At 46.6% G+C, this 21,883-nt stretch overlaps 3 protein-coding genes across 4 annotated transcripts; 2 read left to right on the plus strand and 1 right to left on the minus strand.

The window, feature by feature from the left end:
- Positions 1–3,781: 3,781 nt before the first annotated feature.
- LOC123441543 (cytochrome P450 734A1-like) lies at positions 3,782–7,308 on the plus strand. 2 transcript variants are annotated; one of them, XM_045117934.1, is made up of 4 exons: positions 3,782–4,400; positions 5,845–6,089; positions 6,166–6,529; positions 6,621–7,308. In XM_045117934.1, the coding sequence occupies exons 1-4, from the start codon at positions 3,897–3,899 to the stop codon at positions 7,035–7,037; spliced, it is 1,530 nt and encodes a 509-aa protein (XP_044973869.1). In that variant the 5' UTR covers positions 3,782–3,896; the 3' UTR covers positions 7,038–7,308. The 2 variants fall into 2 exon arrangements, with proteins under 2 accessions (XP_044973869.1, XP_044973872.1); XM_045117937.1 differs by having other exon boundaries at positions 6,172–6,529.
- A 599-nt stretch (positions 7,309–7,907) lies between these two features.
- On the plus strand, positions 7,908–10,901 carry LOC123441560 (cytochrome P450 734A1-like). The gene is made up of 4 exons (XM_045117942.1): positions 7,908–8,558; positions 9,320–9,564; positions 9,741–10,098; positions 10,367–10,901. Exons 1-4 carry the CDS (start codon positions 8,049–8,051, stop codon positions 10,757–10,759), a joined length of 1,506 nt encoding a protein of 501 aa, XP_044973877.1. The 5' UTR covers positions 7,908–8,048; the 3' UTR covers positions 10,760–10,901.
- Positions 10,902–11,059: 158 nt separating this feature from the next.
- LOC123441571 lies at positions 11,060–11,992 on the minus strand. Its single transcript, XM_045117946.1, has one exon. The coding sequence runs from the start codon at positions 11,710–11,712 to the stop codon at positions 11,362–11,364; it is 351 nt and encodes a 116-aa protein (XP_044973881.1). The 5' UTR covers positions 11,713–11,992; the 3' UTR covers positions 11,060–11,361.
- Between the last annotated feature and the right edge of the window lie 9,891 nt (positions 11,993–21,883).

The raw sequence follows: 21,883 nt of genomic DNA on the forward strand, positions 1-21,883 counted from the left end.
AACTCGGGAATGGTCTTCTCCATCCCTTGCATGTTGTAGTTAAGCACAAACCCTTTGTATCTTGGTGGGAGAGACTGGAGGATTCTGTCAATTATAGCATCATCCGGAAGTTCGACTCCAGGTGAAGTCAGACGACCGTGTAACCCAGACATTTTGAGTATGTGCTCACTGACAGAACTGTTCTCCTCCATCTTACAGCTAAAGAACTTGTCGAAGACTTCATATCTCTCGACACGGGCATGATCTTGAAAAACTAGCTTCAGCTCTTGGAACATCTCATATGCACCGTGTTGCTCAAAACGCCTTTGGAGCCCCGTTTCTAAACTGTATAACATGCCACACCTAACCAGAGAGTAGTCATCACTCCGCGTTTGCCAGACGTTCAGAATGTCCTGGGCTGCTGCGGGAGCGGGAGGGTCACCTAGCGGCGCATCAAGGACATAAGCCTTATTAGCTGCTTCAAGGATGAGCTTCAAGTTGCGAACCCAGTCCGCATAGTTGCTACCATCATCTTTCAGCTTGTTTTTCTCTAGGAATGCGTTGAAATTGGGGTTGACGTTGTCCATCTACAATATTTAGACTAAGTTCATGACAATTAAGTTCATTTAATCAAATTAAGTATGAACTCCCACTTAAATCGACATCCCTCTAGTCATCTAAGTGATACATGATCCATGTCGACTAACCCGTGTCCGATCATCACGTGAGACAGACTAGTCACCATGGTGAGCAACTTCATGTTGATCGTATTCAACCATACGATTCATGTTCGACCTTTCGGTCTCTTATATTCGAGGACATGTCTGTACATGCTAAGCTCGTCGAGTCAACCTAGGTGTTTCGAGTGTGTAAATCTGGCTTACACCCGTTGTATGCGAACGTTAGAATCTATCACACCCGATCATCACGTGGTGCTTCGAGACAACGATCCTTCGCAACGGTGCACATTTAGGGGAATACGTTCTCGAAATTTTAAGAGGGATCATCTTATTATGCTACCGTCATTCTAAGCAATAAGATGAAAACCATGATAAACATCACAATGCAATCATATAGTGACATGATATGGCCATTATCATCTTTGCTCTTTCGATCTCCATCTTCAGGCATCGCATGATCATCATCGTCACCGGCGTGACACCATGATCTCCATCATCGTGTCTCCGTGAAGTCGTCACGCCAACTACTACTATCACTACTACTATGACTAACCGTTAGCAATGAAGTAAAAGTAGTAAGCAAATGGCCTTGCATCTCATACAATAAATTAAGACAACTCCTATGGCTCCTGCCGGTTGTCATACTCATCGACATGCAAGTCGTGAAACCTATTACAATAACATGATCATCTCATACATCATACATGCAACATCACAACTTTGGCCATATCATATCACATGTCAAACCGTGCAAAAACAAGTTAGACGTCCTCTAATTGTTGTTGCAAGTTTTACGTGGCTGATTTGGGTTTCTAGCAAGAACACCTTCTTACCTACGTGACAGCCACAACGATGATATGCCAAAGCTATTTACCCTTCGTAAGGACCCTTTTCATCAAATCCAATCCGATTAGAGTGGGAGAGACAGACACCCGCTAGCCACCTTTATGCACGTTGTGCATGTCTGTCGGTGGAACCTGTCTCACGTAAGTGTACGTGTAAGGTCGGTCCAGGCCGCTTCATCCCACAATACCGCCGGAAAAGAATAAGACTAGTAGCGGCAAGCAATTGACAAATCATCGCCCACAACCTTTTGTGTTCTACTCGTGCATAGAATCTACGCATAGAAAACCTGGCTCGGATGCCACTGTTGGGTAACGTAGCATAAATTCAAAAAAATTCCTACGCATATCCAGATCTTCCTATGGAGAGACCAGCAACGAGAGGGGGGGGGTGAGTGCATCTTCATACCTTTGAAGATTGCTAAGCGGAAGAGTTACTAGAACGCGGTTGATGGAGTCGTACTCGCAGCTATTCAGATCGCGGTGTGATTCCGATCTAGTGCCGAACTACGGCACCTCCGCGTTCAACACACGTGCAGCCCGGTGACGTCTCCCGCACCTTGATCCAGCAAGGAGGAGGGAGAGGTTGGGGAAGATCTCCAGCAGCACGACGGCGTGGTGTCGATGGAGAGACGAGGTCTCCTGGCAGGGCTTCGCCAAGCACCGGCAGAAAAGAGGAGAAAGAAGGGCAGGGCTGCGCCGAGGGAGAGGGAAAAGTGTGTCCCCCAATGGCCAAAAGTGCCCACTATATATAGGAGGAGGGGAGGGGGGTTGCCACCCCTAGGGTTCCCACCCTAGGTGGTGCGGCAGCCCCCCCAGATGGGAGGTGCGGTGGCCAGGGGGGAGGAGGGGTGGCGCACCCCTCTGGTGGGCCTTAGGCCCACCTGCGCTAGGGTTTCCCCCCTCTCCCCTCTTCCTGCGTCATGGGCTGAGTGGGGGGCGCACTAGCCCACCTAGCCTCCCCGGGTCGTTGCCCCCTTTCGGTGGACCCCCGGGGCCACCTCCGGTGGTCCCGGTACGTTACTGGTGATGCCCGAAACACTTCCGGTGTCCGAAACCATCCGTCCTATATATCATTCTTTACCTCCAGACCATTCCGGAGCTCCTCTTGACGTCCGGGATCTCATACGGGACTCCGAACAACTTTAAATAACCTCGTATAACAATTTCCTATAACCCTAGCGTCATCGAACCTTAAGTGTGTAGACCCTACGGGTTCGGGAGATAGGTAGACATGACCGAGACAGCTCTCTGGCCAATAACCATCAGCGGGGTCTGGATACCCATTGTGGCTCCCACTTGCTCCACGATGATCTCATCGAATGAACCACGATGCCAAGGATTCAATCAATCCCGTATACAATTCCCTTTGTCTGTCGGTATAGAACTTGCCCGAGATTCGATCGTCGGTATACCTATACCTTGTTCAATCTCATTACCGGTTAGTCTCTTTACTCGTTCCGTAGCACGTCATCGTGTGACTAACTCCTTAGTCACATTGAGCTCATGATGATGTTCTACCGAGTGGGCCCAGAGATACCTCTCCGTCATACGGAGTGACAAATCCTGATCTCGATTCGTACCAACCCAACAGACACTTTCAGAGGTACCCGTAGTGCACCTTTATAGTCACCCAGTTACGTTGTGACGTTTGATACACCCAAAGCACTCCTACGGTATCCGGGAGTTGCACAATCTCACGGTCGAAGGAAAAGACACTTGACATTAGAAAAGTTTTAGCATACGAACAATACGATCTAGTGCTACGCTTAGGATTGAGTCTTGTCCATCACATCATTCTCCCAATGATGTGATCCCGTTATCAATGACATCCAATGCACATGACCAGGAAACCATGATCATCTATTGACTAACGAGCTAGCCAACTAGAGGCTTGCTAGGGACACATTGTGATCTATTTATTCACACATGTATTACTGTTTCCTGTTAATACAATTATAACATGAACAATAGACGGTTATCATGAACAAGGAAATATGATAATAACCATTTTATTATTGACTCTAGGGCATATTTCCAACACTTGGTCCATTTAGCAACTTTTCCGTTATCGTCACCAACAACCGTCGAGGAGTTCAACTTGCCTCGTGTTGAGCTCCTCGTCGGAAGTCGGTACGCGATATGGAGCTGGATTTGACGAAGCTGCCCAACTTCCAAAGCAAACCTACATGTACATATCTAAGGGCAATATCGTCCTTTTTGGAGCGAGTAAGTGCAGGTCGAAGCGTTTGGCAAAACGAGAAATGACATGGTGTGTCTATCAGCTCAGCCGCAAATTCTCGAAGCTCCATCCTGGTGGTGGCAAATCTGCCAAGTCAGGTGTTGAGAGTGGCAAATATCTGAACTTCTCCCAAGAAGCTCCAAGCAGTAAGCAATGGGCGCCCTCGCCGCCCTTCTCATCGCAGCCCTGCTCGCCGCGCTCGCGTACCTTCTCTACTTACTCCGCTCCCTCGTGTGGGTTCCGCACCGCCTGGAGCGCCGCCTCCGCCGGCAGGGCATCCGGGGGCCCCCGCGCAGCTTGCTCGACGGCAACGCGGCCGAGTACGGCGCCCTGATCGCCGCCCATTCAGCGCCACTGGCCTCCTTCCACCACGCCTTCATCAGCCGCGCCGCGCCGGAATACCGCGAGTGGCCGGCGCAGTATGGCCGCCCGTTCGTGTTCTGGTTCGGGCCCCGGCCACGGCTGGTGGTGTCCAGCCCGGAGGTCGCGAAGGCCGTGCTGACCGACTCGTCCGGGACCTTCGGAAAGGGTTCCGGAAGCAGCGTCAACCCACTCTCTCGGCAGCTCCTCGGCGAGGGGCTGGTGGGGCTCACCGGGAAGAAGTGGGCGCACCACCGCCGTGTTATCTCGCCGGCGTTCAACATGGAGAGAATCAAGGTGAGAAGGCGTTTCCTGAATATGAATTAAAACATAAATAATTTATCTTCGGAAAACTTTGTGTTTCATCTGATCGATTTCTTCCTCCCGTAAACCACCTCCGCTTTGCGCCGCGTGTCTCAGTGAAGCCCGCTCCTTCCCCAGCCTTATCTAAGCTCCCACGGCTAGCGCACCATCATGATTGCTAGGAGACATGAGGGATTGCCGTCGATGGTCACATGATGCCCACTCTGCCCAACGGCCACAGCAATTGCCCTTCGCGGCCACCTCATGCTGCAATAAGCATCACCGGCATTCGATGGTGGTGTTGCGATGGGCCGACGATGCTGCAATGAAGCATGACCGCTGCCGCGGCGGACCTCTTGAATCATGGTCGGAGCCCCGATGGACCGTCAGTACTGCGTTGGAGCACATCCGGGCTAGTGTCAAGGCTGTAGTGAAGCATGGCCAGAGCTGCGACGGGCTGTCGACGCTGCGTTGGAGCATTGTTGCCCCTGTGTCGAGGCTGCAGTGAAGCATGGCCGTAGCTGCGACGGGTTACCGACGCTGCATCGGAGCATCATCGTGTTGGTGTTGACGCTGCAATGAAGGATGTCCGGGTCTGCAACGGGCCATTGGTGCTATGTTGGAGCACCACCACTCTGATATTGACGCTGATTAGTCAACACATGCGTGCTCAGTAGCATAGGCGGACAGACTACCCTAGAAAAGAAAAGAAAAAGACTCTCATACCATCCATCCCCACGTAGTTTTAAAATTTAAAATCATGATAGATATCCAACAAAAACTTTTCGACATTTTCGGCAACTTATGTCCCTTAATGGAAAACCACGACACGAGAGTTGCTTTTCAATAGCACTAAAGTTGTCTCAGTATCACCCAAAGTTGCCAAAAAAAAAGGATTGTCGAAATCTATCCATATGGATCTAGTTTTGAAGAGCTGGTCACGAGAAACCTAACAGTGAAAATAAATCGTTGTTCTGACACCCGGTTTAAAAGTTATAGTGTTTAAAAAAAAATGAGACAGAACAAAATGGAATGACATCACCACATGCATGCATGCACTCAACCACTGGTACGGCTGAGACTACCCTAGTATGCTGCCCACTTTCACCACTAGTACCACGACGTCCCTACAGTCACGTGTACGTATCGGACGGCTGCGCGATGCACTCGTTTCAGTAAAATAGTGCAGTAAGTATTTGGATTGATTTAAAGTTTTTTTTATCAATTCGACTAAGTAGGTGGGTTTTTTTAGAAAAAAAATCAGATTACAGCACCATCCATGAGGCAAAAAAACCTTTCTGTGCTCCGGTCGTCTAGATGCCATTATAAAAAGGACTTTGTCCTTCAACCTTTGCAAGATAAACCAAATACAAAGCCATCGCATGCATGCATGAATAATGTACACAAGAGACGAGACTCATTTTTGAATTTCTTGTAGGGTTGGATCCCAGAAATAACAGCTATCACCTCATCCATGCTGGATTCATGGGAAGTTCAAGGAGATACCCGCGTTGAGTTTGAGATTGATGTAAATAAAGAATTCCACACTTTGAGTGCGGATGTCATTTCTTGTATGGCCTTTGGAAGTAGCTACGAGGAAGGAAAGCGGATTTTTAAATTGCAAGAAGAACAGGTACAACTTGTCCTCCTTGCAATGAGAACCTTCTACTTTCCTGGATTCAGGTGAGTTTGACGAATTTGAACCATTTATTCTCTATCAGTAATCATATAGTTTAGAAAAGATTGTGAGCTCTTTCAGTCTTAGGTTTGTGCCAACAAAGAAGAACCGGAGAAGGCATAGCCTAAACAAGGAAATCCAAAATTCTTTGCGCCGATTGATTGAGATAAATAAAAAAAAGTGTGAAGATACCAAAAATTTGCTGGGCTTGATGCTATCAGCCAGCAAAACTGACAATGAGTTTAAAATGGGCATCAAAGAAATCATTGATGAGTGCAAGACATTTTACTTTGCCGGTAAAGAAACAACTGGAAATTTGTTGACATGGGCAACACTTCTGCTGGCATTGCATAAAGAATGGCAGCACAAGGCCCGAGATGAAGTCCTGCAAGTGTGTGGCAAGAGCGAGCACCCAAATGAGGAAACCGTTAGCAGCCTCAAAATTGTGAGCCCTATTTATTTGAATGACTACAGACTTCAATATTCTTGTTCTTGATGATGATATTTCCTTGTCGGCGATGTTGGCATTGTTTCAGGTAAATATGGTGTTGAAGGAGACCCTCAGGCTGTATCCTCCAGCTCTCTTCATCAACAGGACAGTCACTAGGGACGTGAAGCTGGGCAAACTCGACATCCCTGCCGGCACGCAGCTCAATCTGCCTATTATTGACCTGCACCATGATGTCGACATATGGGGAGCTAATGCGGAGGAGTTTGATCCGTCGAGGTTTGCAGATGGCAAGAGCCATCACCTTGGTGCATACTTCCCCTTTGGGATTGGCCCTGCCATCTGTGTTGGGCAGAATCTCGCGATTGTTGAGGCAAAGATGGCGCTTGCAATGCTCCTCCAGCGGTTTGCGTTTGATGTCTCGCCGTCCTATGTTCATGCGCCCATGATGGCGATGACCCTCCATCCCCAGTATGGTGCTCAACTTCTTGTCCACAAGATCTGAGCCTTGTGTGGTGCCTGACTTATATGGAATTAGGAGGCGTGACAGCAAGGTACTCCCTCCGTCTCAAAATAAGTGTCTCAACCTTAATATAACTTTGTATTAAAGCTGATAAAAAATTAAGACACTTATTTTAGGACGGAGAAAGTATATGTGAACGCGATGTCTCCGTGTCTCCTGCATCCGTGTGGATTTTGAGCGATTTGTAATAAGAGGTTGCTAACTTGTCTGAAGTTTGTCCTGAAAATGTGTATAGAAATTGTAACATCTCGAAGGCCAGTGTGTATAGAAACTGTATGCTTCGCGACAGTAAATCAGTCATAGTCCTCTGCATTTCTTCTATCACCTAGTTTCTACATAAATCAGTTTTTACTAGCGGAGGGGGAACAGGAGCAGCAAAAGAGCAATTCTGAAGATGGTCGGCTTAGAGCATCTACAGCCCCAACTAACAAATCTAGTCCCTCAAATGATGGCGGACGTGATCGGACATATACAGACACTGACCAATCATTCCTTAATTTTTTTACTTTCATGACCATGTCTTTTATCTTTTTCTTATACGTCCGATCACATGCATGTAATTAATGAAGATAAAGTAAAAGTAAAATGGCTAAATTTTATGTAATGGATACAAGACCATTGACCGGACATGCTGGGATGCACCTCATACAGGAGTACTAATCTTATATATAAGTGTAATATAAGGGGTGTACAATAGTCCAGACATTTAAGAAACTATTATGACGGATCTGATCAGGTTGAGTCAACTTTTTTTGTTTTTTCTTTTATTCGGTCAATGGTTCCGTGTCCATTTCGTCCATATAGGAAGTCCGAATGTAGATGCTGTATTGCTTAGCAATAAAAGTTCATAGAACTTATGTTTCTAGATTTGTGCAACAGCCCAGTACCGCGAACGAATAAATAAAGCGAGCAGAAACAATGGCGGCTTGGACGGAGTCAACCTTCCTTCTTCTTCTTCTTCTCCGTATTCTAGGAATCGCCAAGCAGTGAACAATGGGCACCCCTGCCGCCCTCCTCCTAGCCGTGCCACTCGCCGCGCTCGCGTACGTGCTTCGCGTGCTCCGCATCCTCGTGTGGGTCCCGCGCCGCCTGGAGCGCCACCTGCGCCGGCCGGGCATCCGGGGGCCTCCACGCAGCCTCATCTCCGGAAACGGGGCCGACTACGGCGCCCTTCTCGCCGCCGCCCAGTCCAAGCCGCTTGCCTCCTTCCACCACGCCATCGTCGGCCGCGCCGCGCCGCAGTACCGCGAGTGGGCGGCGCGGTACGGCCGCCCGTTCGTGTTCTGGCTCGGGCCCCGGCCGCAGCTGGTGGTCTCCGGCCCGGAAGTCGCTAAGGCCGTGCTGACCGACTCCACGGGGGCCTTTGAGAAGGGCTCCACCGGCAGCGGCAACAACCCGCAGTCTCGGCAGCTCATCGGCGAGGGGCTGGTGGGGCTCACCGGGGAGAAGTGGGCGCACCACCGCCGTGTGATCTCGCCCGCCTTCAACATGGAGAGGGTCAAGGTGAGGAGGCGCTTCCTGAATTCGAATTGAAACATTAAATTGGCGATTTTGCTTGTAAATCATACTAAATTATACTACTAGCAACCTACCTAGCAGAAAACTATAAAGTGTAAGCAAGAAACAAGATCCTCGGATGTACTATATGTCTTGCTAAAATCCTTGTTGCTGTTAAACTTTTATACTGAATGCTACCACAATTGGGAACTTTTCTCATGGGGCTAATGAAATAATCCAAATCTTTTCCCAGAGCCCTTTAGCATTCTGCGGTAACTTTCCAAATCCATTTTCAGTGAAATCAGGGTATCTTTTAACCCTTGACAGAACTATTGCTCTTTTCACTGGTTTGAATTTGATGTTATTAGTGAAGAGGTCGCGTGCACACTTATTTCAAACAATTCCTTTCTGAAAATGGCATTCTTTCAGCTAACTGTGATTTGACTTCCATCAAGTGTCTATCAATACTTGGAATGCAATTTATCTGAGTTGCTTAGCAAATATGAAATGGTTGTATATTGGTTGGTAACATTTGTTGTTGAAATTAAACCATTTGCATGACTAGTTATTTCATGCACAAATTGTTGCTGGCAGAAGCTACTGGAGTAGTTCATGATCTGTGGTTTCATTGGTCCTTTATTTATTTCTTGATACTCGATGTTTGTTGTTACTATTGACATGTTATTCATGTGATCAACACTTGTCTTCTAAATAACGTCATTAGTAAAATATCGTTTACCATTAAACTCATTCCGGATTCTTTGTAGGGCTGGATACCAGAAATGTCAGCAATGGCCTCATCCATGCTGGATAAATGGGAAGTCCAAGGAGGAACCCGCACTGAGTTTGAGATTGATGCAAGTAAAGAATTCCAAACTTTGAGTTCTGATGTCATCTCATGTGTGGCATTTGGAAGTAGCTACGAGGAAGGAAAGCGAGTTTTTCAATTGCAAGAAGAACAAATAAAACTTGCCCTCCTTGCAATGAGAACCTTCTACTTTCCTGGCTTCAGGTGAGATTAACTCATAGACTCCATTTGGGTCACAATTTCCTCTATCAAAAAACAATTAGTTTTCCCTACTTGTTCTTTTACTTTAAAATTATAAAAAAAGTTTGCTTCGGCCATTCATGCTCTTCAAATAGACTTTGCAGTTAAGGGAAAAAGTACATGACCTATTTACTTCTTAGGTTTGTACCGACAAAGAAGAACGGAAGAAGGAATAGCCTAAAGCAGGAAATCCGAAATTCTCTGAGGAAATTGATTGAGACCAATGGAAGGAAGTGTGAGGACTCTAAAAATTTGCTTGGCTTGATGCTATCAGCCAGCAAAACGGACAACGGATTTAAAATGGGAATCGAGGAGATCATTGATGAGTGTAAGACATTTTACTTTGCCGGTAAAGAAACAACCGCAAATCTGTTAACATGGGCAACACTTCTACTGGCATTGGATAAAGAATGGCAAGACAAAGCACGCGATGAAGTCTATCAAGTATGTGGCAAGCACAAGCACCCAAACGCGGAAAACCTGAGCAACCTCAAAATTGTGAGGCCCATTTACTTGAATGAATACTACAACCTTCTACTCCCTCCGTTCCTAAATATAAGTCTTTTTAGAGGTTGCACTAAAAGACTACATACGGATGTATATAGACATACTTTAGAGTATAGATTCCGTGGGATATAGTCGGTTTTTCGGCGGTCTGAGCGCCATGTAACTCTTTTTTTTTGTTTCTTGAATTATCTCGCTTTTCTGTATTGCTCCAGACTATTTCGTTTAGTAATAAAATGACTATATGCATCACTCGATGCAGAGGCCGGGGCAACGCCTCCTTTTCGAAAAAAAAAGGACGGCCACCAAGGATGTGAAGCTGGGCAAACTTGACATCCCTGCCGGCATGCAGGTCAATCTGCCCCTTGTTGACATTCACCATGATGTCGACATCTGGGGCGCTAGTGCGGAGGAGTTCGATCCATCAAGGTTTGCAGATGGCAAGAGCTATCACCTAGGCGCGTACTTCCCCTTTGGGATTGGCCCTGCCATCTGTGTTGGCCAAAATCTCACGATGGTTGAGGCAAAGCTGGTGATTGCAATGGTCCTCCAGCGATTTGTGCTTGATGTCTCGCCATCCTATGTTCATGCGCCGATGATGGTGATGACCCTCCAACCCAAGTACGGTGCTCAAGTTCTTGTCCGCAAGATCTAAACCTACCATGGCGTTGGCTATGGACAACAGTGTATATGTTATGTCTCTGTATCTCCTGTAACCGTGTGGATTGGGAGCAACTTGGAAGAGGAGGCTCTCAATTTGTCTGAATTCTGCCTTGGAAGCGTGCGTTTCATATTCCCCTGCTCTGTTGTATCATGTAATTATCCACCGAAATAAGTTCATGTTGTTCTTCGATTAAAAAATTATGTACAAGTTGTTACACCTAATCGACTGGTCCACAGTTGTGGATGAGAAGTTTGAGCCATCCCAATTTTTGGAGCATCACAAGAGCAAATCTGAAGATCATCAGATTCAGTTAACCACATCAAATCTTCCTGCCATTTCATCATTTCTCCTTCTAGTTTAGCCCCCTCTCCTACGACGGGTTCCGCACAACGGGAGCATTGCTCAATGCTCCCCACCTCCCTCGGTCCTTGACAAAAACACCGGACGGGGGAGGCCCCGGGAACGCGCGCCGTCGGAGATTGACCAAAAAGAATCAATGCAAGAGACCCACACGTACATCTTGAGTTCTTGACACGCCCTTTCTTCTTCGTTTGCTGAGTCCGTGGCCTGCTCGTTGGATTTGTCGCGCGTGGTTAGTTCGTCGGCCGCTCGAGGCCCAGCAGCCGCCGGAGCTCCCGGGTGGCCGAGTCGTCCACGGTGGCCGGGGCTGCCGTCTTGGAGTTGCTGAAGCGCGGCAGCGGCAGCGCCCGCGGCGACGGCGACATGGCGCCGAACGCAGGCCCGGCATACGCGGCGTCCGCGGTGTCGGCCGCCACCTTGACTCGCATCTGTTGCGGCAGGGGCGACGCCGCCTGGCCGCGCCGGGCGGAGCCGCGGCGCGTCCTCGCGGCCGGGCGCGGGGACCGCCTGGAGCCGGCGTGGGCGTGGGCGTGGTGGCGGACGCGGGACAGGCAGTCGTGCGGCCGGAGCACCTCCGTTCCCATGGCAGGCGAGAGACGGCCGACGGGGGGAGGCGCACGCGCGAGCTCTGTCTCCCTCGCCCGCGCTGCGCGCGTGCGTACGTGCTACGTGCAAACGGCTATGGAGGCCGCGAGCGGTGTGGCGAGGGGGAGGAGGAGGGGGGCTTGGGCGAAGCGCGCGTGGCAGCTTCTACCCCCTCTCTCCGGCGTCCCGCTGGCTTATTGGGTTGCTCCTCTCCTTGTCTCCGCTGGCTCGCTTTATAGGCATGCGGTGGTGGCGATTGCCTGGCCGGAGAGTGGAATTAACGGACGAAGGCGCGGGGAGGACGGAGCCGGAGTTGGGGGATGCGCGGGAGCACCCCTTGTTTCTCCCCTCGTTTAGGGTCAGTTTTTTTTTCCAGCTTATTTGAGTTTATTATTAAAATAAGTTTGAAGTGTAAAAGAATTCGTTTTTGATAAGTTAGCTTGACTAGCCAAAGAGCCCGTGCGTTACAACGGAAGAGAAAATAACACACACTCTGAACGCAATATATTTACACATTGCATCACATTTGTGTTGCCGATGATGACTTTAGTGCTAACACAACGAAAACGCGTTTGAATGTGCAGTCACTCGGAATAAGATGAGAAATATGTTGTTTCTTCACACGAGGTTTTTTAAAGGTGTACATGTGTGGTTAACGATGTTTTCTTTTCTCTCAATTTGGTTTTTAATTTAATGGATGTTTATTGCAATTCGTATCGTCGCCGGAAAGAGAGAAAAAAAGGACCGTACACTACAGATTAAGTTTGCACCAAAAATAATATTTAAGAAGTATTCAACAGCTAAAAATAACATCTTATTTAGATTCTACATTTTTAATCAAATTTCATATATAACATGTTAAAATTGGAGTTACGGTTTAAAAGATATGGATAATTTTATTTTAGATAATATTTGAATTGATTCACTGAAAAGTTAGTTTCTTTTTTGTTAAAATATGGAGGGCGGGTTGATTACCTGAAACATCAGGGGTTTTTGTGAACAATGAAAAAAAACGATTCGTTTTCTCACTTAAATCCGGACTGCGGGTTGATTACCTGAAACATCAGGGGGTTTTCTGAAAAATACAAAAAATGATTCGTTTTCTGACTTAAATCCGGACTGCGGGTTGATTTCAGGAAACGTCGGGGGCTTTTTTGTAAAAGTGGCACGACGGATGACAGAAGCAATTGGCGCTTTATTATTAGGGAGAGATTATTTTCACCTCTCTTGGCTTCACAATGAAAAAAGTTGGGGGCGAGGCCCGTAGCTTTTGACTTAACCCCAAAAGGGTATAGGAGCGGGCACACATAGCTCCACCCCGTGGCGCCTCTCTCTCGCGACTCAGGGGAACTCCACCAGCACCGCCACCACCTCACCCCCTCCTCCCCCGCACCTTGCCGCTGCCTGAGGAGCCCGCCAGCGAAGCTCGGTCGGGCTTCAGGGAGGGTGGCAGCGGGGCTTCTGGCCGTGTGGCCCGCTTGTGGGCGGATCTGCCTTGTCTGGCGTGGATCTGGAGGTTTCGGCGGGCAGGGCTTCGGCGTGGGCCGGCGAGGCTTCGGTGGACCGAAGGGAGGCGCTGCGCAGCGGCACGCTCGCGATGGTGTTGTGCGGCGCCTCTACACGGGAGCTGGTGGAGGTGCGCGGCGTGTGGGCAGGGTTCGTTTGCGCCAAGACAGCGGCGGTGCTCGGGATCTAGTCGGCCTTGATGGTTCGGCGTGGCTGTTGGCATGGTGGTGTGAAGTCGTGAGGTCGTGCGGCGACGCGAGGGAGTGAAAGGACGTGGATGTCGCCTAGAGGGGGGGTGAATATGCGCTTTAAAATAATTACGGTTTAGGCTTGAACAAATGCGGAATAAAACTAACGTTTAATTTGTCAAGCACAAAACCTAAAACAACTAGGCTCAACTATGTGCACCAACAACTTATGCTAAGCAAGATAAACAACTAAGTGATAGCAAGATATATGACAAGAAACAATATGGCTATCACAAAGTAAAGTGCATAAGTAAAGGGTTCGGGTAAGAGATAACCGAGGCACCCGGAGACGATGATGTATCCCGAAGTTCACACCCTTGCGGATGCTAATCTCAGTTGGAGCGGTGTGGAGGCACAATGCTCCCCAAGATGCCACTAAGGCCACCGTAATCTCCTCACGTCCTCGCACAATGCAAGATGCCGTGATTCCACTAAGGGACCCTTGAGGACGGTCACCGAACCCGTACAAACAAGGTTGGGGTAATCTCCACAACTTAATTGGAGGCTCCCAACAACACCACAAAGCTTCACCACAATGGCATATGGCTTCGAGGTGACCACAAATGCTCGGGGCAATCTCCACAACTTAATTGGAGACCCCGACGCTTGCCCGGAGCTTTACACCACAATGATTGAGCTCCGAGGCACCACCAAGCTTCTAGGGGTACCAAGTACCCAAAGGTAATAAGCTTCTCAACTTCTCACTTCCACGTATCACCGTGGAGAACTCAAATCGATGCACCAAATGCAATGGCAAGGGCACACAGAGTGCCCAAATCCTTCTCTCCCAAATCCCACCAAAGGAACTAATGCTAGGGAGGAAAATGAGAGGAAGAATGAAGAAGAACACGAAGAACTCCAAGATCTAGACCCAATGGGTTCCCCTCACTTAGAGGAGAAAGTGATTGATGGAAATGTGGATCTAGATCTCCTCTCTCTTTTCCCTCAAGAACTAGCAAGAATCATTGGAGGGATTGAGAGTTAGCAAGCTCGAAGAAGGTTAACAATGGGGGAAGAACACGAGCTAAAGAGATAAGATTCAATGGGGAAGAAGACCCCCTTTTATAGGCGGGGAAAAAATCCAACAGTTATGCTTCACAGCCCGCACAGAGCGGTACTACCGTTCATGGGAGCGGTACTACCGCTCGGTAGGTTCACCAACCATGCTGAGGCCAAAAAGGATGGGAAAACAGTCCGACGGAGCGGTAGTAAAAAATTACTACCGCTCCGGGGGCGGTACTACCGCTCCGGTGGTGGTACTACCGCTACAGGAGCGGTACTACCGCTGGCACAAGGAGCGGTACTACCGCTCGATACTGAAACTGCTCTAACTTTGGCATACGGACTCCGAATTCAACGAAACCAAGTTTGTTGGAAAGGTAAAGACATGAGCTAACACAATATTGATAGAAATATCAATAAGAATCAAGTGAGAAAATGCTCATAAGAAAATGGTGAAAACCCTTCTTCGAATAAGACCGGTAAAAACTCTCAACATCGAAAACATCATAGAAGATGCATATGGACTCCGTTTTCGATGAACTCGAGCATGTCATGAATATGACCATAAGCTCTAAGACTCACAAAGAGAAACACCCAACAAGAACCAAGAAGTATGATGCAAGGATGCAAATGGTTTGAGCTCTCAACGAACGATACGATCAAGCTACTTACTTGAGAGCCCCCTTAACAGTACGACAATCTATCCTAAAACACAAAACCTATCAAGGGCAAACCTATACCTTGCACCTCGTCCTCTTGAGCTGGATGACGATGATCTTGGCTTCCTCAAGATGGACCACCTTCTTGATTGCGTTGGCTTGATGAAGACTAGTCGATAGCTCCCCCATACACAACATGGGTGAGCCTCTTGCTACGGCAACAAAAGACCTTCCCCGGCAACGGGGCCAGAAATCCTTCTGCTACGGCAACAAAAGACCTTCCTCGGCAACGGCGTTAGAGGTCCTTCTGCTGCTAGCTACGCCTATAGGGATTTCCTTGGCAAATATGCAAAGGATCCCACCACGGCCTTGGAGCCTTGCGTTGGTGTTCCCTTGAAGAGGAAAGGATGATGCAACACAAAAGCAGTAAGTATTTCCCTCAGTTTGAGAACCAAGGTATCGATCCAGTAGGAGGATCGCGTCAAGTCACAAGTACCTGCACAAACACAAAGAGCTTGCACCCAACGCTATGAGGGGTTGTCAATCCCTTATAGATTGTTTGCAAAGTGAGAACTGAAAGCAAAACGTAAACAAAGCAAAGTAAAAGTAAAAGTGGAGATGATAGTTGTGAATAGACCCGGGGGCCGTAGTGTTCACTAGGGGCTTCTCTCATGAAAGCAAGTAGACGGTGCGTGAACGAATTACTGTCGAGCAATTGATAGAACCGCGCAAAGTCATGACGTTATCTATGGCAATGATCATATGTATAGGCATCACATCCAAAACAAGTAGACCGATACTTTCTCATCTACTACTATTACTCCACACGTCGACCGCTATCCAGCATGCATCTAGTGTATTGAGTTCATAAGAACAGAGTAACGCCTTAAGCAAGATGACATGATGTAGATGGACAATCTCAAATCTATGATGAAAGCCCATCTTGTTACCCTTGATGGCAAGAACACGATGCGTGCCTTGCTGCCTCTTCTTTCACTGGGAAAGGTCACCGCATGGTATGAACCCAAAACCAAGCACTTCTCCCATTGCAAGAATCATAGATCTAGTTGGCCAAACAAAACCCAAGACTCGAAGAGACTTACAAGGATATCAAATCATGCATATAAGAAATCAGCAAAGACTCAAATGTAAATCATAGATGATCTGATCACAAATCCACAATTCATCGGATCTCGACAAACACACCACCAAAGAGAATTACATCGGATAGATCTCCATGAAGATCATGGAGAACTTTGTATTGAAGATCCAAGAGAGAGAAGAAGCCATCTAGCTATTAACTACGGACCCGTAGGTCTGAAGTGGACTACTCAGGAGTCATTGAAGGGGGCGATGATGTTGATGTAGAAGCCCTCCAGCTCCAAAGTCCCCTCCGGCAGGGCACCGGGAAGGGTCTCCAGATGAGATCTCGCGGAAACGGAAGCTTGCGGCGGCGGAAAAGTGGTTTCGTGGACGTCCTGATTTTTTCTGGCATTTTAGGGAATTTAAGGCCAAAGAGCTAGGGCAGGGGAGCACCAGGGAGGCCACAAGACTGGTTGTCGCGGCATGTGGGCCCCTGCCTTGGCCCCCGTGGGCTTGTCGCGGCAACAGGGCTTGTGGGCTCCCTGTGGGCCCCCTGCCTTGGCCCTCAAGTCCCCCGATCTTCTTCTGTTCTGGAAAAATTTATTTCGAGGATTTTATTTCGTTTGGACTCCGTTCCAAAATCAGATCTAAAAAGAGTCAAAATCATGCTATGTGGGTGAAAAAACAGTAACTGCCACTTGGCACTGAATTAATAAGTTAGTCCCAAAAAAGATATAAAAGGTAAATAAAACATCCAAAGTTGACAAGATAACAACATGAAACCATCAAAAATTATAGATACGTTTGAGACGTATCAAGCATTCCCAAGCTTAACTCCTGCTCGACCTCGAGTAGGGAAGTGATAAAGAATGATTTTTTGATGATTTCATGCTACCTAGCATAGATGTCCTTTGTAACTCCTCTTATGTGACGTGAATGTTTAGATCCATTAGATTCAAAACAATAGTTTGCTATTGACGTGGAGACAATAATACTTCAAGCAAACTAGCTACATAATCATGAACTTTCAAAATAACAAGGCCAAAAGAAAGTTATCCCTACAAAATCATATAGTCTGGCTATGCTCTATCATCCTTGCACAACGAATTTAAATCATGCACAACCTCGGTATTGGCCAAGTAATTGTTTTCACACCTTTACTTTCTCAAACTTTTTCAACTCTCACGCAATACATGAGCGTGAGCCATGGTTTTTAGCACTAAAAGTGGAATGGAGTGTGGTGGAGGTTGCAAGGCAAACAAGGAGAAGAAGGTCACATTGACTAGGCATATCAACGAGCTATGGAGATGCTCATCAATAGATATCAACGTGAATGAGTAGGGATTGTCATACAAATCATGCACTAGAGCTAAGAGTATGTGAAAGCTCTTAAACAAAACTAGTAGGTGTGCATCCAACTTGCTTGCTCACGAAGACCTAAGGCAATTTTGAGGAAGCCTATCATTGGAATATACAAGCCAAGTTATATAATGAAAATTTCCCACTAGCTATATGGTGGTGACAAAACAAGAGACTCTCAATCATGAAGATCATGGTGCTTAATAAGCACAAGTGTGGAAAGATAGTAGCATTGTCCCTTCTCTCTTTTTCTCTCATTTTTTTGGTGGGCTCTTTGGCCTCTTTTTTTTGGTGGGCATCTTTGGCCTCTTTTTGTAAATGGGCTTCGCTGGCCTCTTTTATTTCCTCACATGGGACAATGCTCCATCAATGATGATCATCACACTTACAACTCAAAACTTAGAGTAATGATAACTCTATATGAAATGCCTTCGGTAGTGTACCGTGACAATGATCTAGCATGGCATAGACATCAATGGAAACATCATGCTAGCTATCTTATGATCATGAAATGGCAATGTAGAAGCGGTGGCACATGTCATGGTGGTAGTTGCATGGAAATATATCTTGGAATGGCTTTGAAAAAGCCATAGTAGGTAGGTACGGTGGCTGTTTTGAGGGAGGCTAATGGTGGGTTTTGTGCACCGGCGAAAGTTGCACGGCACTAAAGAAGATAGTGATGGTGGAAGGTGAAAGTGCATCTAAACCATGGAATCAACATTAGTCATGAAGAACTCACATACTTGTTGCAAAAGTTTTAGTAGTAGTCGAAACAAAGCATTCAACGCATACTCCTAGGGGAAGGGTTGGTAGGTATAAACCATCACGCGATCCCGACCGCAACACAAAGGATGACAATCAATAGACTAATCATGCTTAGACTTCATCACATAGCGATTCACCATACGTGCATGCTACGGGAATCACTAACTTTAACACAAGTATTTCTAGATCCACAACACCTTACTAGTATAACTTCAATATTACCACAACCACAACTCAAAACTAATTGAGATGAATCAAACTTCTCTAACTATTCAATGCACATGAAGGTGGAAGTTTTCATATCCCTTTGGATAACTACCCCTTTTGAGACTACTTTCGTAGCATAGATCAACTACCAAGCTACGCACCGCTGTGCTCTAAAAGATATAAGTGAAGCACACAGAGCAAAATCAACTAGCTCAAAAGATATAAGTGAAGCACATGTGAGCTGAATTGTCTAACCAAAGGATATAAGTGAAGCTCGACAAAATCAGAGTGAGTGCATGTCTCTCTCTCTAGGTGTGCAGCAAGGAAGATTGTGACACAACAAAAATAAAAGACTCCTACAATACAAGACGCTCCAAGCAAAACACATAACATGTGGTGAATGAAAATATAGCCCCAAGTAACGTTACCGATGGATTGAAGACGGTGAATGAAAATATAGCCCGAAGTAACGTTACCGATGGATTGAAGACGAAAGAGGGGATGCCTTCCCGGGGCATCCCCAAGCATAGGCTTTTTCAGCATCCTTGAATCAACTTGGGGTGTCTTGGGCATCCCCAAGCTTGAGCTCTTGCCAGTCTTTATATCTTTGTCCATAAGAACTTCATCCAAAACTTGAAAACTTCACAACACGAAACTTAAACAGAAACTCGTGATAACATTAGTATAAGAAAGCAAACCATCGCTTCCTTAGGTACTGTAGCAAACTTAAATTCTACTTATGTTGATGTTGGGTTACTGTATTTTCAGTCTTCCATGAATAATACCCCCCCGATACTATCCATAATTTCATCAAAATAAGCAACCAACTCAACAAAAACAGAATTTGTTAACAGTAGACCAGTCTGTAGCAATCTGTATACTTCGTATACTTCTGGTACTTCAAAAATTCTGAAAAAATACGACAGTCTGAAGAATTTGCGTAGTAATCAGCAGCAAAAAGAATCAACTCAAAAGCTCTTACGGAAAAAAAAAATTCTTTTCGTGAGCAGGAAGTTTCTGTCTTTTTCCAGCAGGATCAAACAACCATTACCAAGACTAGTCATAAAGGCTTTGCTTGGCTCAAACACAAAAAGAAGCACAAAAAACACAATCACAACAGAATTATGAAAGTGTGGACGCATGATACGTCTCAAACGTACCTACAATTTTTGATGGTTTCACGCTGTTATCTTGTCTTCTTTGGTTGTTTTATGTACCTTTTATATCTTTTTTGGGACTAACTTATTGATTCAGTGCCAAGTGCCAGTTCCTGTTTTTTCCGTGTTATTGACTCTTTTCAGATCTGATTTTGGAACGGAGTCCAAAAAAACCCCGAAATGATTTTTTTCCCGAACGGAAGAAGACCAGGGGGCTTTTGGGCCAAGCCAGGTGGGCTGCAGGGAGCCCACAAGCTCCCACCATGCCACCAGGGGGAGGCGGCGGTGGGCAAGCTTGTGGCTTCCCTAGCCACCTCCTGACCTAGGTTTTGCGCCTATATATTCCCAAATATTCCGCAAAAAATCAGGGGAGCCTTGAAAATACTTTTCCGCCGCCGCAAGCTTCCGTTTCCGCGAGATCTCATCTAGAGACCCTTCTCGGCGCCCTGCCGGAGGGGACTTTGAGGTGGAGGGCTTCTTCATCATCATCATCGCCCCTCCAATGACTCGTGAGTAGTTCACTTCAGACCTATGGGTCGGTAGTTAGTAGCTAGATGCCTTCTTCTCTCTCTTGGATCTTCAATACAAAGTTCTCCATGATCTTCATGGAGATCTATCCGATGCAATCTTCTTTGGCGATGTGTTTGTCGAGATCCGATGAATTGTGGACTTGTGATCAGATTATCTATGATATATATTTGAGTCTTTGCTGATTTCTTATATGCATGATTTGATATCCTTGTAAGTCTCTCCGAGTCTTGGGTTTTGTTTGGACAACTAGATCTATGATTCTTGCAATGGGAGAAGTGCTTGGTTTTGGGTTCTCCCATGTGATGACCTTTCCCAGTAACAGTAGGGGCAGCAAGGCACACATCAAGCAGTTGCCATCAAGGGTAAAAAATGGGGTTTTTATCATTGGTTTGAGATTATCCCTCTACATCATGTCATCTTGTTTAAGGTGTTACTCTGTTCTTATGGACTTAATACACTAGATGCATGATGGATAGCGGTCGACGTGTGGAGTAATAGTAGTAGATGCAGACAATATCGGTCTACTTGTTTCGGACGTGATGCCTATAGAAATAATCATTGCATACATATCGTCACGACTTTGCGCGGTTCTATCAATTGCTCGACAGTAATTTGTTCACCCACCGTCTACTTGCTTTCATGAGAGAAGCCACTAGTAAACACTACGGCCCTCGGGTCTATTCACATCCATCGTTTACACCTCCGCTTTTATTTTGCTTTGTTACTTTGTTCTTTCAGTTCTCACTTGACAAACAATCTATAAGGGATTGACAACCCCTTCATAGCGTTGGGTGCAAGCTTTTGTGTTTGTGCAGGATCTTGAGATACTCTTCCGCCGGATTGATACCTTGCTTCTCAAACTGAGGGAAATACTTACCAACGCTATGCTACATCACCCTTTCCGCTTCGAGGGAACACCAACGCAAGGCTCCAAGGCCACGGGGGAAATCCTTTGCATACTTGCCTAGGAAGTCCCTTAAGGCCTAGCCGTAGCTGAAGGATTCTTGGTGCCGTTGCTGAGGAGTATCAAGCAACACTCCTATTTCTGGCGCCATTGGAAGGTCTTTTGTTTCAGTAGCAGAAGAATTTCTGGCGCCGTTGCTGGGGAGGAGAAATCAAGATCTATCCAAGTAGGTCTCACAAACTCATCTCTTGCATTTACTTTTGTTGCCAGTTGCCTCTCGTTTTCCTCTCCCCCACTTCACATTTGTCGTTTTCTCCTTTGCCTTTTTTGTTCGCCCTTTTCTCTCGCTTGCTTTCTGTTCGCTTGTGTGCCATGTGCCCTCAATATGCTTGCATCTTCGCTTGGTGAAAATCTAGTGATATGGATCCTCATCCACTTGCTAGTCTATTTAAGAGACCCACTCATGTGGAACAAATTGCTATTGAGTTGAGGGAAATTGCCTATTCCTTTGGAGTTTTGCGTAAGATGCGTGAATCTGAAAATTGTGAGGAAGAAATTCATGAAGTGATTCACGAGGGCTCCTTGGATGAAAAGCATGATTGCAATGATTTCACTATAAATCCTATTAGTGACGATCATGCTAAAAATATGCAAAACCCTAAGCTTCGGGATGCTAGTTTTGCTTTGTCCACTACTTGTTGCAATAATCATGATTGGGGTGATGATCTTTCTTATGATCTTGAAAATTT

This window comes from Hordeum vulgare, chromosome 1H (genome assembly GCF_904849725.1).
Source record: "Hordeum vulgare subsp. vulgare chromosome 1H, MorexV3_pseudomolecules_assembly, whole genome shotgun sequence".
Classification (NCBI taxonomy): domain Eukaryota; kingdom Viridiplantae; phylum Streptophyta; class Magnoliopsida; order Poales; family Poaceae; genus Hordeum; species Hordeum vulgare.

Bases quoted from the DNA above. Each gene is read 5' to 3' on its own strand.
- LOC123441543 (XM_045117934.1), top strand. From the start codon at position 3,897: ATGGGCGCCCTCGCCGCCCTTCTCATCGCAGCCCTGCTCGCCGCGCTC. The intron at 6,090-6,165 runs GTGAGTTTGACG...GAGCTCTTTCAG, and splicing joins TTCTACTTTCCTGGATTCAG to TCTTAGGTTTGTGCCAACAA. The intron at 6,530-6,620 runs GTGAGCCCTATT...GCATTGTTTCAG, and splicing joins CCGTTAGCAGCCTCAAAATT to GTAAATATGGTGTTGAAGGA.
- LOC123441560 (XM_045117942.1), top strand. From the start codon at position 8,049: ATGGGCACCCCTGCCGCCCTCCTCCTAGCCGTGCCACTCGCCGCGCTC. The intron at 8,559-9,319 runs GTGAGGAGGCGC...GATTCTTTGTAG, and splicing joins TCAACATGGAGAGGGTCAAG to GGCTGGATACCAGAAATGTC. The intron at 10,099-10,366 runs GTGAGGCCCATT...CACTCGATGCAG, and splicing joins ACCTGAGCAACCTCAAAATT to AGGCCGGGGCAACGCCTCCT.
- LOC123441571 (XM_045117946.1), bottom strand. From the start codon at position 11,712: ATGGGAACGGAGGTGCTCCGGCCGCACGACTGCCTGTCCCGCGTCCGC.